At 45.2% G+C, this 15,379-nt stretch overlaps 1 protein-coding gene across 11 annotated transcripts in view; it reads right to left on the bottom strand.

Moving 5' to 3' along the window:
• The window catches only part of ENOX1 (ecto-NOX disulfide-thiol exchanger 1), a 1,853,609-nt gene that overhangs the window by 267,711 nt on the left and 1,570,519 nt on the right, over positions 1-15,379 (bottom strand). For all 11 annotated transcript variants that reach the window (XM_069639318.1, XM_069639317.1, XM_069639316.1 and 8 more), the window contains one exon: positions 1,344-1,531. In XM_069639318.1, coding sequence (XP_069495419.1) covers positions 1,344-1,531 — 188 coding nt within the window. The remainder of the gene's footprint in view (positions 1-1,343; positions 1,532-15,379) is intronic.

Here is a 15,379-nt window from a genome sequence, read left to right as displayed (position 1 = left end):
CAACTACGTTACCAATAATAGAGAATCTTGGCTGGGGTCCTCTGTGCCTCTCCTCTACCATGTAGAGAGCGGAAGTACAGACACCCCCCTCCAGTCTTTACACTCACCCAACTTGAATTCAAGCCCTAGCCATCTTGGCTAAATGAACCACAAAAAGGAGAAACATAAAACAACTAGGCTTGCAGGATTTGAAAGGCCACACCTCCAAAACGCCCACTAGTACCCTGCTAATCTCCTTCAGAGGAGAACTGAAAGCATGTCTCTGCAAACTAGTTCTCCTATGATAGCCACCCTCACCAATGATCCGATGGATCTGTCCTGCATATCCTCCAGGAACAAAGGCTAGGCCAAACAGAATATGAACTCTCCCTTCCAAGGCACCCTATGCCCTCCCTTAATGCCTACGTAAACAATATTTGAATCATCTCCCGCCACCTTAGCTCCCTTACATATATAAAGGATGTGTTTTCCACTGTCTCACCTACATGTTCCCATGTGCAACTCTATGTCATGCTTTTGGGCTAGGTCTGCACTTCAATAAAAGTGGATGGCCGGGAACAAACCACAACCATATATAGCCTTGTGGGAGGAAACGAGCTAGTCCTCAGAAGGGAATCAGGCTTGTTTTTCTTCCAGATCTCTTGGTTTCCATATCGGTACTCTCTTACGAAAGATAGACAGATTGAGTCACCTTAAAATGGACATAGGGAACTGGGCATTTTGTGAATAGAATTGTTGGGAGTGACCTATTTTAGAGCGTCATTGATGTATGGAATGAAGAAAGTGTGTGAAGTTTGAATGAGAGTGTATGTAAAGTGGGGAAATGTACATGAGCCCAAGATTGGCTAAATTAAACTATTGGTAGGAAAGGATGTATGTAATTTCTTGTGTTTTGAAAAAAAATATTCGATATTGATTCATAAATAAAATGACATTTGTTTTGAAAAAACCTTTATCTATATATGTAAAATGATAAACGAGTGTGGTCCGTTATCCTCCATCCTTTGGTCCATGTTTCTTCTTGGATATGGTCACTGCAACACTCCATTAAGCCACAACAGTGTTCCAGCATCCCCCGCCCCTCGAACATGACACTGGCATAACGTCGAAGATGCCATCTTCTAGCTTTGTTTTCACTATCACTGTCCTGGGCAACTAATTTTAAGCTTGGTGGAAGATTGTCTGATTGTATGGCTATCGTGATCAAAACCTGGCCCTCCAACATTATCTACAGGGCCTAGCACACGCCTGGAAATTCACAAAACTTGTGCAGTACTATAAGACAAACGTCAATGCATTTTACCATCCATTCAACCTACATGCAATATAGTGCTGCCTAGTACCTGGTACATGCTCTGCATGGTTTGCTGCAAGAGCTGCAGCTTCTGGTTGCTGGCTGTGAGGCTCTCCTCTGTGCGACCGAGCGGTCCTTTCTCTTGTTTGAGCAGCTCCACCTCGTTCCTGTATGCATCAAGCTGCCAGCGGAGACTGTCGTTCTCTTCCTTGAGCGCGTACGCCTGGGCAGCGAGAGCTGAAAAGAACACAGAGGCACATTTCCCAATTAATATCTGCTACATGGCATTGAGATCTGCTTTCATGTGAAGGCCAAATCAAATCTCACACCTCGGCTGCAATCAATCTCAGCGCCTGGTTTCAGCTTGTGCATGCACTATGAATACAGTGACTGCACATAGCATCAGCAGCGGAAAGAGGCAAACAATGTTAGCAAGATAAAAAACGATGGTCCTTAGTTATGTGTATGCTGGTTTAGTAAAGAAATGGCTGATATGGATTTACTGACGTTTTTACCACACCACCTTATTCCAACCATGGAGGTAATTTAGCGGAAAAACCTACAGCACTTGGCCGGAGGTATTTCCTACTGAAAAATTGAGGCTTTACTGTCAGAACAATTACTGCCCATGGTAAATTCAACAAAACTCAATAATGTCCCATCGGACTCCATAATGGAGAGTAACACCAACTCAGGATTAGAAGGCTCTAGCTCCAATTCTGAGGCAGTAATGCCAGCCACAGGCACTAACAATATATATATTTTTTTATTGTTGTTGCTTAACAATGTAGTTACGAATATGCACACGTTTCTCATTTACATGTTCACGTATATTTCATATACAATGTATCCCCCTAATTCTCCACAGAGGTACCGCGTTCGGCGTTTCGTGAGCTGTTTGTCTTGAATTTCAAAGTTTGAAGACTCATCCTCTATGGATCTTTTGTTAAGCGCCTTTATCCGAACTGATCTTATTTACAATATGAAATCTGCCACCTCGTAGTGGGGCCCACGTGTAGGCCAGCTAATGGATGCTGACACAGAAAGGGGAACAAAATGACTTGCTTTTTACAAGGGTCAAACCTCCACATACCCAGAATGCAGCAGGAAATGTACAGGAAGTGAGCATACAGAAGTGCACATACGCGCATGCGCCGGCTCGCTTTCCATCTCGGCGTGCAAGTATGGTACAGAAGGTAAACATTTTGCCTTCAATAAAGACATTGCCAATGAGTGCGGTGCACTGCCACATACTCTGGATTGCTACTCAATGTGAAGACAAACCATTTGTCAGAAAGGACTTGCAGTGAGGTGAAAAAAAGTTACAAAACTTAGAAGCGAATAAAGAAAATGTCTGGCGCCACAACTTACTACTTGAGGAGTTTCCGAAAGCACGTGCGCGCCTCTTCAGAGAGCCCCATTTGGACCCGTTTCAATTCAGCATGGCACTTTTACCGCCATAAGTGATAGCAGGTGTTTGCGAGGGATCGATTAGTATGCAGGGTGGAAATTGCGTTCTGCGACGGAATCGCACTGTCTGCAATATCCACCGAACATTATGTGGCAAAATGTTTAAAGGCGATAAAACACGCGCCAGCATCATTATTTAAATACATTGCTGGAGCATAAAAAAAAACATCTCAGGAAATTGTAATGTCATAATATCGTAAGCAAGCCCTGTGTCTGCTCCGGTAGGCTGCCACAGGTCATTTGGCAGTGGGAAATGGAATGAAATATTTACTTTTCTTGGCCTGAGAAAAGATGGCATTCCAGGGAACAGCTGCGCAGAGTAACAGAATTATTTGCCAGCATAGTCGTGTGTACCCCATATAAAATACATTTTTGACTTGTCTGAATTGGTGAGCTATTGGGTGCTCGTCCCTTGACGCCTACCCCCAAAAAACACAGTTTATGACGTAGATATCATTAAAGGTCTAATGTCCACAAAGGAAGAGCCATGGCATTGTGCTCCTAAAACGATCCATGCACGCCAAGGGCAGTGGCCTGGCCTCAGTCCTCACAAGGGGAGGCTTTCTATGGGACCACTTTAGTGAAACGGGTAACATCAATGCATTCAGAGTAAAGCTGTGCCTAACCAGGCAACTTTATCGACTATGAGGTCATGGGCAAAATGCGTGAGATCACTCGAAACACCAGGGGAATCATTTTCCAAGTTCCCAGAGAGCAACGCCTGTCTAAACACCTTCATTCACTCTTTGCAGAATCTTAATGGTCTTGGAAGGAAAAAGGGGCAGTGGAACCGGATTTATGTTTCTGCCTCCTCCTGTTCCCTCTGCTTTAAAAAACCACTTGTTTTTCTGCCAGCGTGTTATTTTCATGCGCGTGTAAAACGGATCTGCGTGATTTTTCCATCACGGAAAAGTCAGTGACGGAAAAGTTTACATGAGAAATGTGCGAACCACAAAAAGTTTGCACGTTTCTCATGCGAACGCGCATCTACAAACCCACACCTCCACCCACACCCACAACACACCCTCGACACACCCCCACCTACACCCTTAACACACCCCCCATCCACACCCCAACATACCCCTACCCTACTTACCTTTCCTACACGCTGTCTCCCTGCGGCGCCAGTTCCCTTTCACTCCCGTGATCGGGAACCAGTGCCGCAGGGTCCATTTTTTTCATTTTTTTTCAGGAGCTGCAGGCATAGCTCTCAACTCACCCGCTTTTGGCGGGTGTCACCCGCCTTGAAAGCTGATGAATCACCCGCCAAGCCCCTCCTACGCCCATTCACTTCTATGGGCCTCTCACCCGCCAAAAAGAAAATCGGGTGTTTTCACCCGCCTTAGTGACACAAAAGGTTGGGAGCTATGTGCAGGGGTGTCCCCCGCAACTCCCGCTCAGTATACCACACAGTATACTGAGCTGGGTGTTGCGGGGGACACCCCCGCAGTCTTTTATTTTTAATACTTACCTACAATGCTACCACCAAAGGTTCGAACTTTTGGTGTTCGAACCTTTGGTGGTAGCATTTTTCAGACTTTTTGTACGGTCTGACCTTTTTTTTCGGTCCGATCGTACAATTCCATGTAAAACCAACAGATTCCTATGGAATCTTCCTGTTATATACTCCAGCAAAAAATAGGCGGGCTCCATAGGATTTCATTGTAAATGCTGTCTGCCATGCATAAATAAATGGCATGCAATGTTTACTTTTTTTGCACTGCAGAGTGAAATGACAAAAATTGCCTGGAAGGTCCCTGTTTGGATGTAAGTGCAAAATGTAAGCGGTGCGCACTGGGCAATTTACGCAATTATTTAAAATGATCTCACATGGGTCTTCCTCAATATCAATAAGTGAGCAATACTCCTTTCTTTTAATGTAATTCTTTAAAAATAGGTATCTGATAGTAGATTACTCTGACAAAAAAGTGGCCTCAACCACACTGTCAAGCGTCTTCTCTAGGCACTAGGCACTAGGCTGGGTACTGGTTGCAACATAGACAAGCAGGGTTCTTACAGCTGTTCCTCTTCCACCAAGCTCTCAGGAGAAGATTGTGGTTTTCCACATTAAAAGGTTGTATATCATCATAGCCAACCAAAGGTATATCCAGGCAAAAGTAGGTTTGCATTCTGGCAGCACTTGGAATATAACTTTAAAGGGGAAAGTGGTGACACACAATGGAAACTGAAATTCCTCATTTTCTGATGTTCAGGAGTTATTAACTGCTAGGATTAATGAAAGATGCATATATGACCATTGGGGTGTTCCACATGCCCGGTGAAATATCCTGAACACAATCGCAGTGCTGGTTTAATTCGGTAATCAGATATTTCAGCCCAGCAATGGCTGATTATTTAGTGTCAGATGTTTTTGATTCTGAGCCTAGTTAGAATGGACATTAAAGGCAAAGTTCAACAAAAAAGACAACCTCCTCTCTGATTTCACAGTCTTTATAGTTATGTTATATCATGTTACTTGGCATTTAAATAGCGCCTTATGTATCATTGGTATGATCTCAAAGCGCTGGTAGGTTGAACGCCTTCGGGAACCGTAGTTCATGTCAGTAGAGAGAGAGAGTGTCGTATGGTGCGTGGGCACACCGGATATATGTGCACCTGGTGTGGTTGTTGCGTGGTAGCTGCTTCTTAGCGGTAGGTGAGGAAATCAGTTGGATGTGTTCAGTCTGGAGGGTGGACACCCAGGCTGAAATTCTGGCTGCGTTAGGTCTGAGGAGACGCCTAAGCTAGCCGGAATGTGCTTGGTTAGCTGTGTTTTATTAGGATGATGGGGCGTTCATGGGGTCATGTTTGTATGAGAACAGCTAGGCCGGATGTGTCATAGCATAGCTGTTTTCTAGTTGAATGTTGGTGTATAGGACAGAGTAAGCCTAGTAGTGTGATATGGTGATTTATCATGGAAGCGCTTGCGGGCAGGCATGAGAGCAGGACAGTACGTATACGTACACGTATATAAAGCAACAGGAAGGATAGGGTAACATGGGGAATACATGTACATAGCAATCGTTCCATCTGTTTTGTTCGTTCCATCTGTTTTGTTCGTTCCATCCACCACATCCGTTCCATCCACTACATCCGTTCCATCCATTACATCTATTCCATCTAATATATAAACTCTGTCGTCCGTTCTGCCAACTCTGTTTCACCCGTTCCATCCACTTCATCCGTTCCATCCACTTTATCCGTTCCATGCACTCTATCCATTCATCCCCTCCATCTAGTCATCCATTCATCCCCTTCATCCACTCCATCGTCTCATTTCCTCCATCCGCTCCATCCACTTGATTTCCTCCATCCAATTCCACCATCCTAAAAATAAAACATGCAGAAGCACTTGTAATCTCCATAATACTCCATAATGCATGCCTGAAGTTGCAAAGTTAATGAGTGACAGAAGGTATGATAATGATATGATATGTCATTTATAGCGCACCTATACACAGGTGCTCAACATCTTTGGGAGGTATCTTATGTTTGTGTTTCTGGTGCGTTTTGGTCATGAGCTGTTAAATGCCTGACCTCAAGGCTCACAGGAGAAGCCTTCAAAGGTTAACTGTGGCAGCCAGAACTTATTGGTTGACAATTCAAATGTTTGAAAGTTTTAATAGATCTAGCCCTGTAGTTGGGGTTTGGGTCACCAAGCTTCACACCAAATCTGATGTCGGTTGAGGGCCTGCTCCACCGCTTCTTAGATGTATGGTAATGGGTGCCAACCTGGTATGAAGGTGTCCCGCTGATGGTGATGTGTCAATACCTGCTAAAACATGCTGATAGAGATACTCAGCCTTGCACTTTGGGACACTAGACTGTCTACTTTCCACTGTGAGTTCAGTACTGCTGCTCATTGCATGTTTCTCAGAGGACCAACTGAAATGAAGGCCCCAGCGGCCCCTGAAACCCCCACCCAGCAGCCTCGCATTTGGATGCAAGCCTTGGACTTGTTCTTGTGTTTCTGGTGGGATTTGCTTATGGACTATCAAATCTATGGCTTCTATGCTAATGAGAGAAGCCTTCAAAGGTTGACTGCTGCAGCCAGAGCGTACTGGTTTGCCATTAACATATTTGAAACTTTAAACAGATTCACCCAGTGTTTGGTGTTTGGATAGCCAAGCTTCACTCTAAACTCTGATGAAAGGTTAAGGGCCTGACCATTGCCTCTTGGATATATAGAAGTAGGGACTGACCTGAATACGATGGAAAGGAGCCCTGCAGGAGAAGCTGCAAGAATTGCTACGACCACCTTATGAGCAAAGTCTGACTGGTACCTTGGCAAACAGGATTTTCTACCTTCCACAGTGAGCTCCGAACTGATGCTCATTGCACTTGTCACAGCAGGACCAACTGAGATGAAGGCTTCAACAGACTCCACCTCCTCCACTTGGCAGCCTTGGTATGGGATTTAAGCCAACTGCTGGGAGAACTATGGCAGCCCAGATGACTTGCAGCTGACAGAGTAAAAGACTGGTAGGCGCGACAAGACCAGGTAGGGAAAACAGAGGGACGGAAAAACAAACGATCTTACTAGGCCTTGTGTCTTTCAGATCGTGCAGTGCAGGGGGGAGAGGGAGAGGAGAAGTATTGGGGGGAGGGGTGCAATTAGGGAAGTATTGCTCTACGTAAGTGCAGCCAGGGCAGGGGAGGCAGGGGAATGTAGGGTTATAGATAGAGCCCCACGTGAACGGTAGGCCCGGAGGCAGTGCAGGTGCTACTGGTAGTGGAGGCGCCTGGTGCCCATTGTGAATGGAGGATAGCACAGGGGCAACACGCTGGTCTTGGGAGCAAGACCATGCAGAGCAAGATAGGTTTGAATCCCGGATCCGCGCTTAGAAACAAAATTCAGGTATGGTATTAGGCGCGTTATAAAAAAACAATAAAACTAAAAAAGATTCTGAGGGTAGCCAGGCAACTAGTCAGCGAAGCAGACAGGTAAGTCAGCAGTGAACAGAGAGAGAGAGAAAGCAGAAGCGAAAAGGAAGGTCTTCAGCTGCTTCCGGTACCTCAGGTGGTCCGGCTAAAGTTTCACAGGTGCAGGGAGGCCATTCCAGAAGGAGGCACCTGCAGAGGAGAGAGATCTGCCACCCACTCTCTGCTTGGAGAAATGTCTGACACTAGAAGGAAGGTGTTTAGGAAGAGAAAGTTGGATGTAGTGAGGGCCCAACCCCAAAAAGCCTTGTGGACGATGTTGAGGGTCTTGAACTTGATCCTTGCAGCCACCGGGAGCCAGTGAACAGAGTTCAGGGCTGGAGAGATACGATCCCTGGGTTTGAGGCAGAGGGCAGAGAGTAGAGGAAGGCAGATTGAGAAAGAGGCTGTTGCAGTAGTCCAGCCTAGAGAGAACCAGGGCTCTGGAGACAGTGAGCTTCTGGGGGAAAGTGAGAAAAGGAAGAAAGCCTCTGAGGCAGTGTCGCTGGTAGTGGGACTTGTTAGCGAGGTCCGTGATGTGAGGCGAGGGTGGAGTCGAAGATGACACCAAGGTTCTTTTGCCTCACAGGAAGAGGGCCAAAGGAGGGTGGCCAGAGTGAAAGAGGGAAAGCGGGAGCAGGGGACCCAGTGAGAAGGATCTCAGTCTTACTGGCGTTAAGGCAAAGATCATTGGAGGCGCATCACTCCTGAATCACGGCTAGACAGTCAGGAATGAGCGAGGGAGGAGGCTGAGGGGAGCCTGAAGGAGGGCTGAGTGTCATCTGCGAAGCACTTAAAGTTAGAGGAGAAGGTAGAGATGAGGAGGGCCAAAGGGGCAAGTAGTTGTTTAAAAGCAAGGGTGAGAGACTGATTAACCATGTCGAAAGCAGAGGAAAGATCAAGGGGGATGAGGACAGAGGGAAGGCTAGAGTCGAGATTAGCGAGCAGATCTTCACAGGTGTTCAGAGAGCAGTTTCCACGCATTTGACTGCTCTGAAGCCAGACTGATGGCCATGGAGATTCAGTGTGGAGAGTAAGCTGGGAGATGGCCAGCTTTTCCAGGAGTTTGCCCAGGAAAGGAGTCATGGAGATCAGGTGGGAGTTTGCTGGACAGGAAGGATCGGCAGAAGTTTTTTTCAGGAGGGGATGCAGAAGGGAGTGCTTTAGGGGGAAGGAGACGTTCCAGTGGCAAAAGAGTGATTGCAGAAATCAGCTACGGCTGGATCAAGGGTGACAATGTGGTCCTTGATGTTTCTGGAGGAGCAGGGGGCACCTGCTTGAACGACACTTTCATAGATCTGACTTGTCTAGAAACATCGTTAGGTGTGATCGGAGAGTAAGGGGAGAAAGGTGGAGGAGAGGGAGAGGCGGCCAGAGTGGTGCTGAGAGAGGAAGAGGGAGATGAGAGAGAGGACAGGATGTTCCGAGTTTTAGTAGTGAAATAAGATGCCAGAGCCATGCAGAGTGTCTGGGAGGGAACAGGAGAGGTGGAGACTGTAGTAGGATTGGCAAGCTCCTTGCAGATTTTGAAACGTTTGGCCATGTTGTTAGAGGCTGCAGAGACACAGGCTTGACTATAGGCTCTCTTCTTGGACAGAACATACATCTTTATGTGTTAATAGTCTCAAATTACAATTCACAAAAGGCGCTCTATCTAGAGGTCACAAAAAAAAATCACATTAAGGTTTATTAAACCTATCCCTGCCAGATGTTGCAATTAAAAGTTCATATGCTTGCATCCTTTTCCTCAGTAAAATGTTGTAATTTCCGTGAGATGCCCAATACTACCATAATTTGCAGGAGTATGAGCTGGGGAGGTCAGGCAAGAGAGGAGGCACTGCACTGCAGCAGGAGCAGAGTGGACTGTTTCTGTTCTTCTCTGCCATAGACGGTGGCACAGTCCCTGTCCCTTGCCTGCCATGCACAGGAGCTGAAAGAGGGGTCTCTGCTCCTCCCTTGGCCCACACAGATATGTAGCCATCTACCTCTAAACATGTATACATGGAGCTGGCTATGGATGTAGGAAGAACAGCGAAGCAGCAGTCTTCTACTGCTGGCAGAGACCAGGAAATGGATGTTGGGGGCGTCTCTGCTTTCCCATGTCCACCCTCGGCTGCTGAAGAAGAGGCAACGTGACTGGACAGCCATGAAGGGCAGATGGATATATTAGTATTCTGCATCACACAGATTCACAGAGGACTGAATAACCAATTACCATTAAAATTAGAAGAACTTTCAGCTTTTCTCTGCCCAACGCTGGAAGGCCAAAATGCAGAGATGTAGCGACTCTTAGGTGGGGCAAGTACCTCCAGAGAACTAACAACAAAAAATGCACTACACTAGGTACTCCCAGATGACAAGAGTTAGTTTTAGATCCCAGCCAGAAATACAGTGCAGGCAGCAGCACGTCTTACTTTATAATTTAATTAGAGAGAGGCGCTTGTGAGAATCTTGCAGCAGAGAGTTTTATTTAGGTGAGTCGATCCTCGGGGCCTTTATTCTTTTTAATGTGGCTCGTGCTCAGGCAGGTTTTTGTGTTGGCTTCCATACAGAAATTGAACTTTTGTCTGTCTGTTCATGATTGAATTTCTCATTCAATCACGCCGCATTGTTGTTGTCTGGCATGTGCGTCTTTCATCAGACCTGCTTCTGCAGAAAGCAAATCAAATCAGCCCTTAGTGTTTGCTCTGCAGCTCTAACAGTCCAATTGAGAATCCAGCACAAAAAGTTACATTTGTTTAAAATGAAGTAAACAACCATTGTGCATGGGCTTGTTTGATTACTAAGCTATTCCTTAACCTCAATTACTCTGGAGTAAAACGACATTTCACATCCTTTGGCTACTTTTATAGTTGCAATTTAACCTCAATAAGAAGTAATGGAACAATTACCGAGCGGAATCACTTAAGCTGCAGGGGCTTGGAGATAATGACAAACAGCCTTTGTAGTCCATGGGGCCTTGATTACCGCTTGCCATGTTTCCCGTCTCGTTCAGTCAATGCTCAGCCCTTCCCGATTCCTTTTTGTTGTTTGCTGGACGTGCATTTCCTACATTTGAAGACTTCTGCTTCATAGCAGCCATGCAACCTCCTGCCTTGTGCACGCCTTCTTCTCCCCATTATAGCCTGACCCCAAAGGTTTCCTGCTGTTTGTTAAAAAAAAAAGCCATGACTGGCTGGAGGTGTCGCACATGAAACTGGGCCACTTGGCACATATGAAGCTTAAAACGTTCTTCAAGTGGCTTTCACATAGAACCTGATGCTAGACTGCTCCCACTTCTAAGTGCTTGAGTATTAAGTGCTACCATTAAACAACGTAATGGGACTGAAATCATCAGCCAGGAAAGGATAGAGGGCAGATGTGGTCTAAACCTGATGCTCTCTAGCAGTGGACGAAGTGTATGAAAAGAAGTAGCAGAACTATGTTCCCTGGTGGTCTGCCCCGCTCCCCACAAACCCCATCACCACGCCCCCTCCCACGCACAATGCAAACCCCCAAACAATTGCGCCTGCTGTTTAAGAGAACGTTCAGTGTACTGAAGTGCAGGTTTCAACTGCTCACTACACTTATATTTTGAAAACAAAGCCATTCCGGAACAGTTTCTTTTAAAAATAAAAGTATAAGAACAGTAAAACATAATTAAAAAAAGTAGAGGATCACCACTCCCAACCACTCCCTCCCACTTTGACTACTGCTCTATAGGAGCAACACAGGTGTCTGGGCAAGGACTTACCTACAATCTTGCTGGGTTACTTTTTGTACTCCTACATGTTCTTTTTAACATTGTGCCCTCTCGGTCTATACATTTCCACTTTGTTTTAACATTTCTGTATCTGTTATCAGGCTTTTATTGTAGACGAGAAAATTACTCTTTATCACTGGGGCACCACAAAGTCAATCCTGGACTTTCTTTTCACAATTCATTGTCACTTTAACAGATGCCCATTCCCAATCTATTGTATGTAAGTTAATTTCAAGAATGCAGTGGGATATTAAATGAAACTGAAACCCCACCACTGGAGGTGATGTATTCTGCTAACATGAAGTCAGCTGGTCACATCCGTCTATTACTTTCTTTTTGTTATTAAAGGGGAACTGTCATGAAATATTGTATGTGAAAACAATGAAGTCATTAGCAATGGCACCTTGGAGGGCACTATCAGACTTGTAAAACATGTAAAATAGCCCCAAAATTAATGAGCCCCCAGTTGACTCGTGGCAGATTCCATCTTTCCCATTGTCTTGCATGGTACCATGACTCCTGCTGTCACACAGTATCAAAAATCGACTCAACAAATCACTGCAGGAAACTTTCTACAACAACGAGAGGCAATGGCCGAAGTTACAATGTATCAACAGTGGGCATGAATATGGGAAATATATAATACTGAATTGACTTATTCACAAGAAGTATGCCTCTAATGCTCTTTTGAAATGATATTTTGGTCCACTTTCTTGTTTCTATTTCTTCTCCTTACTTTTAATTATTATTTTATTTCTCTTTCCTCCCTTCATTGTTTTGCTATTTATTTTATTTTATTTCTTCCTTTTCTGACGAATCCCAAGAAGTTGCCACTTCTCCCAGAGGCCCTTACCATGAGGCCAGTGTGGTGAGGCCGTTAACCGATAGTCCCCCTGGGGGTGGTACTCAACGGGTGGATCTTATGGGGAGTGACCTCCCCTCTGGGGACAATGGAGAACAACTCGGAAGAAGGCGATATACCCACACTGCACCCATGCCCTATACACACCTAAAGTCCTTAGACCCCTCTTCCTACCCTGACTATCATAGAGACAATAGAGCCATATACTTCTGTAACATCTCTGATGTTAACCTGACCAAAAGTACTTGGACGAAGAAGATCATTAAGAGCCGTGAGCATTTGCCGTACCCCAGTTCTGGGACGAGGTGGCTCATATGAGGAATAAGGCCTGACTTGACAGCTACTACTGCAGGTGTGGACGTAGCGCCAGGGTGGAGTATACAAAATAAAAGGGAAACTGAAGAAGGACTTGGTGTCTTCAGCACATGAGGAATCCAGAAGATTCAAATTGTGTCCAGAAAAGAGCCAGGCAGAGCGGCGGATGCAGGTGAGCAGCCGTGGAAGTCCTGAGGAAGCTGAGCAGGAAGCAGCCTCCACACCAGTGTGCAGTTTAAATTCCTTCCCAAGACAGCCCCAACACAAAAGGAAACTGCATCTGGTGCACAACATTGAAAGCAAATTGTGGCTGGCAGACCAAAAAGCCAGCATGCAGGCCAAACCAACAAAGAAACAGACGGCCCAGACTGATGTCTAAGATAGAAGAAAAGAAATGTGATGTGTAATTGAAGTTAAAATTATGCATATGTCTTTAGATTCCCATAAGTGCTATGGTGATATCATAATTGTTGATTATCTTGGGAACCATCATTTCTACTGAAATGGTTAATATTTCCGAAAAGCTCATGAAAAGACCTATCCAATGATTAGGGGTTAGATGCACACTGGGAAGAAGGGGGTCTCTTGCCAAAATGAGGATTGTCTGTCAAGAATGTAGGGATCTGGGTTGTCTGCCCGTTAATGTTTTGTTCACGGGTGGACTGCCCACAGTGCAATTTTCTTCCCCCATCGCCAATGTTAAGGATGCGCGTTATACCCCTGCAACCCATGGTGACAAAGATATTGAACATGGGGAGCGGGGCACACCCTTGCTCTTTATGTTCAGTATTTTTGGACCCAAATTGAACGCACACATTCGGACTATCTACCATTCGTTCAAATGTTTGCAATCAATTTGGGTAATACCGAATGAAGAGCTAATTAAAAAGGGGAGAGCTGTCTGAAATTATCTGAGTGGGAACTTCCGAAAAATTCTTACCAAGTAATAATTTAATTAATATCCATGTAGCCAAATGATGGAATTTTATTGAAGTTTGAAATCTACAACCTCTCTCCCAGTTGAATAATGGTATAGTGATATAAAGTAATTTTGAGGCCACTTATATCCTTTTTACCAACCTCAAAATTCCCTAAAAAGGGGCAGGGGCGTTCTATTTAAAAAAGACATTCTCTACTGCTCACCATTCCCCAGACCCTGCCTTAAAGCAGAGGAGTTCCAAATGGTAAACTGAATATGTGGGGTTATTTTGGGGGCAGAAAAGTGTCTTGCCCAGTTAAACAGAGTGAAGCCACTGACTGAAAAGGCACACCCTCTACTGAGAGTGTGAAAGAGATTACAAATTGAAAAGAGATCTTTCACTGAAGGGTGGTAAAGGAAAAAGGTTCATTACATTTTAAGAAAAGTATTTTTGTTAAAGGTTTCTTGTGCAAGAACCTTAGTAGAAATAGAATGCGAGCAGGCATGTCAGTGGTTTGACAATTGAAAAGTGCTACATGTTATTTAAAGTAAACCCCATGCAAAGTACATACTAACGTTAAATTGTTCCGTCATGTCCAGGGTGCTGCTTAATTCTTTACATTAGGTGTATTGTGAGTACCCCCATCATTTGAAGTGTCCTGTGTGTCTTTTTACACGAGAGCAGGATTCAAAATACATATGTGGAGTTTTGGATATTTTGTGAATTCTGTTATCAAAATTGAGTAGTGTTCAATTTATTTGTATTGAAGTTTCTGCCACAGAGTAAGGACGTTTGTCTAGTAATCATCATTGTGCTATATTGATTGTCTCCTAGCCCAATAAATTAAGCTATTTGTGCTGTGCTCTTGATTGGGGAGGGAAACAATTCCCTGGATTGATTGTTGCTGCATATATATCTCCAACACTAGTCCTGAAGAACAGTGTGGTGTTGAGGCTTTGAGAAGCAGACTGCAGACATGAGCAGCCGACGAGCCATGGGAGAAGGAACACTGTTGCTGCCACAAAGTCGCCCTATCCCAAAAAGAACCGGAGAGCTACCTGATACCAATGGCAGTTATGGGGAAGTACGGGAGGCCTGGTAGGGGCACAGGGGCAAGTAGCCCGACGAAAGCCACTGACCACAAGAGAGTGAGAGACCCAGGGGTCATGGACCCACATAAAGGAGCAAGGCATCTTCCTAGTATCAGTTCTTGGCAAGAGTGTGAGCCAAGAGGGCTGAACCGAAAAGCAAGAGAAACAAGGGGAATCTTCCTTGGTGTCATACTTGGCAGGAGAGTGAACCAAGAGGATGCAACCAAACAGATAGAGAAGCCAGGGTCAGAGGACCCTTCAAACATTTGAGAACTGTGAATTGGAAGCTACATGAGATGTGGACCATGGTGATGATCTGGACTCTGCAAACATGGAAAAGGGTACCAGGAGAAGGGAGTCATTCTCCTGGTAACCAAGACCAGGGGTCATTCCCCCTAGTTGTGTCGAACTGTAAAAGTCTGAAAAAAGGCCAGTGGAAGGGAGACTGGTGTTGTGAACTGGGAGAGAAGACCAAGGGAAGGGAGTCATCCCCCCTGGTTGTGTGGAGCTGTCAAGATACTAGGGTAAGAGGAAGATACTCTGAGTAACCAAAGTTGTACAAACTCTGAAGCCAAAATACCAGGAGAAGGGATACATTCTCCTGGTAACCAAGATCAGGGGAAGGGAGACATTTCCCCTGGTTGTGTTGAACTGTTAGAAACCAGACAGGCTGTCTGGTAAAGAGAACTGTTTTGAACTCTTGTGTGTTGCCCTGGGGAAGGGAGCCATTACCCCAGGAAGAAGCCACCATTTGGGAACACATTT

The sequence above is a fragment of the Ambystoma mexicanum genome, chromosome 7q (genome assembly GCF_040938575.1).
Source record: "Ambystoma mexicanum isolate Mex_15411 chromosome 7q, UKY_AmexF1_1, whole genome shotgun sequence".
NCBI classification, from domain to species: Eukaryota; Metazoa; Chordata; class Amphibia; order Caudata; family Ambystomatidae; genus Ambystoma; species Ambystoma mexicanum.
Note: the sequence above shows the minus strand (reverse complement) of the source record. Positions and strands in the feature narration are given on the sequence as shown.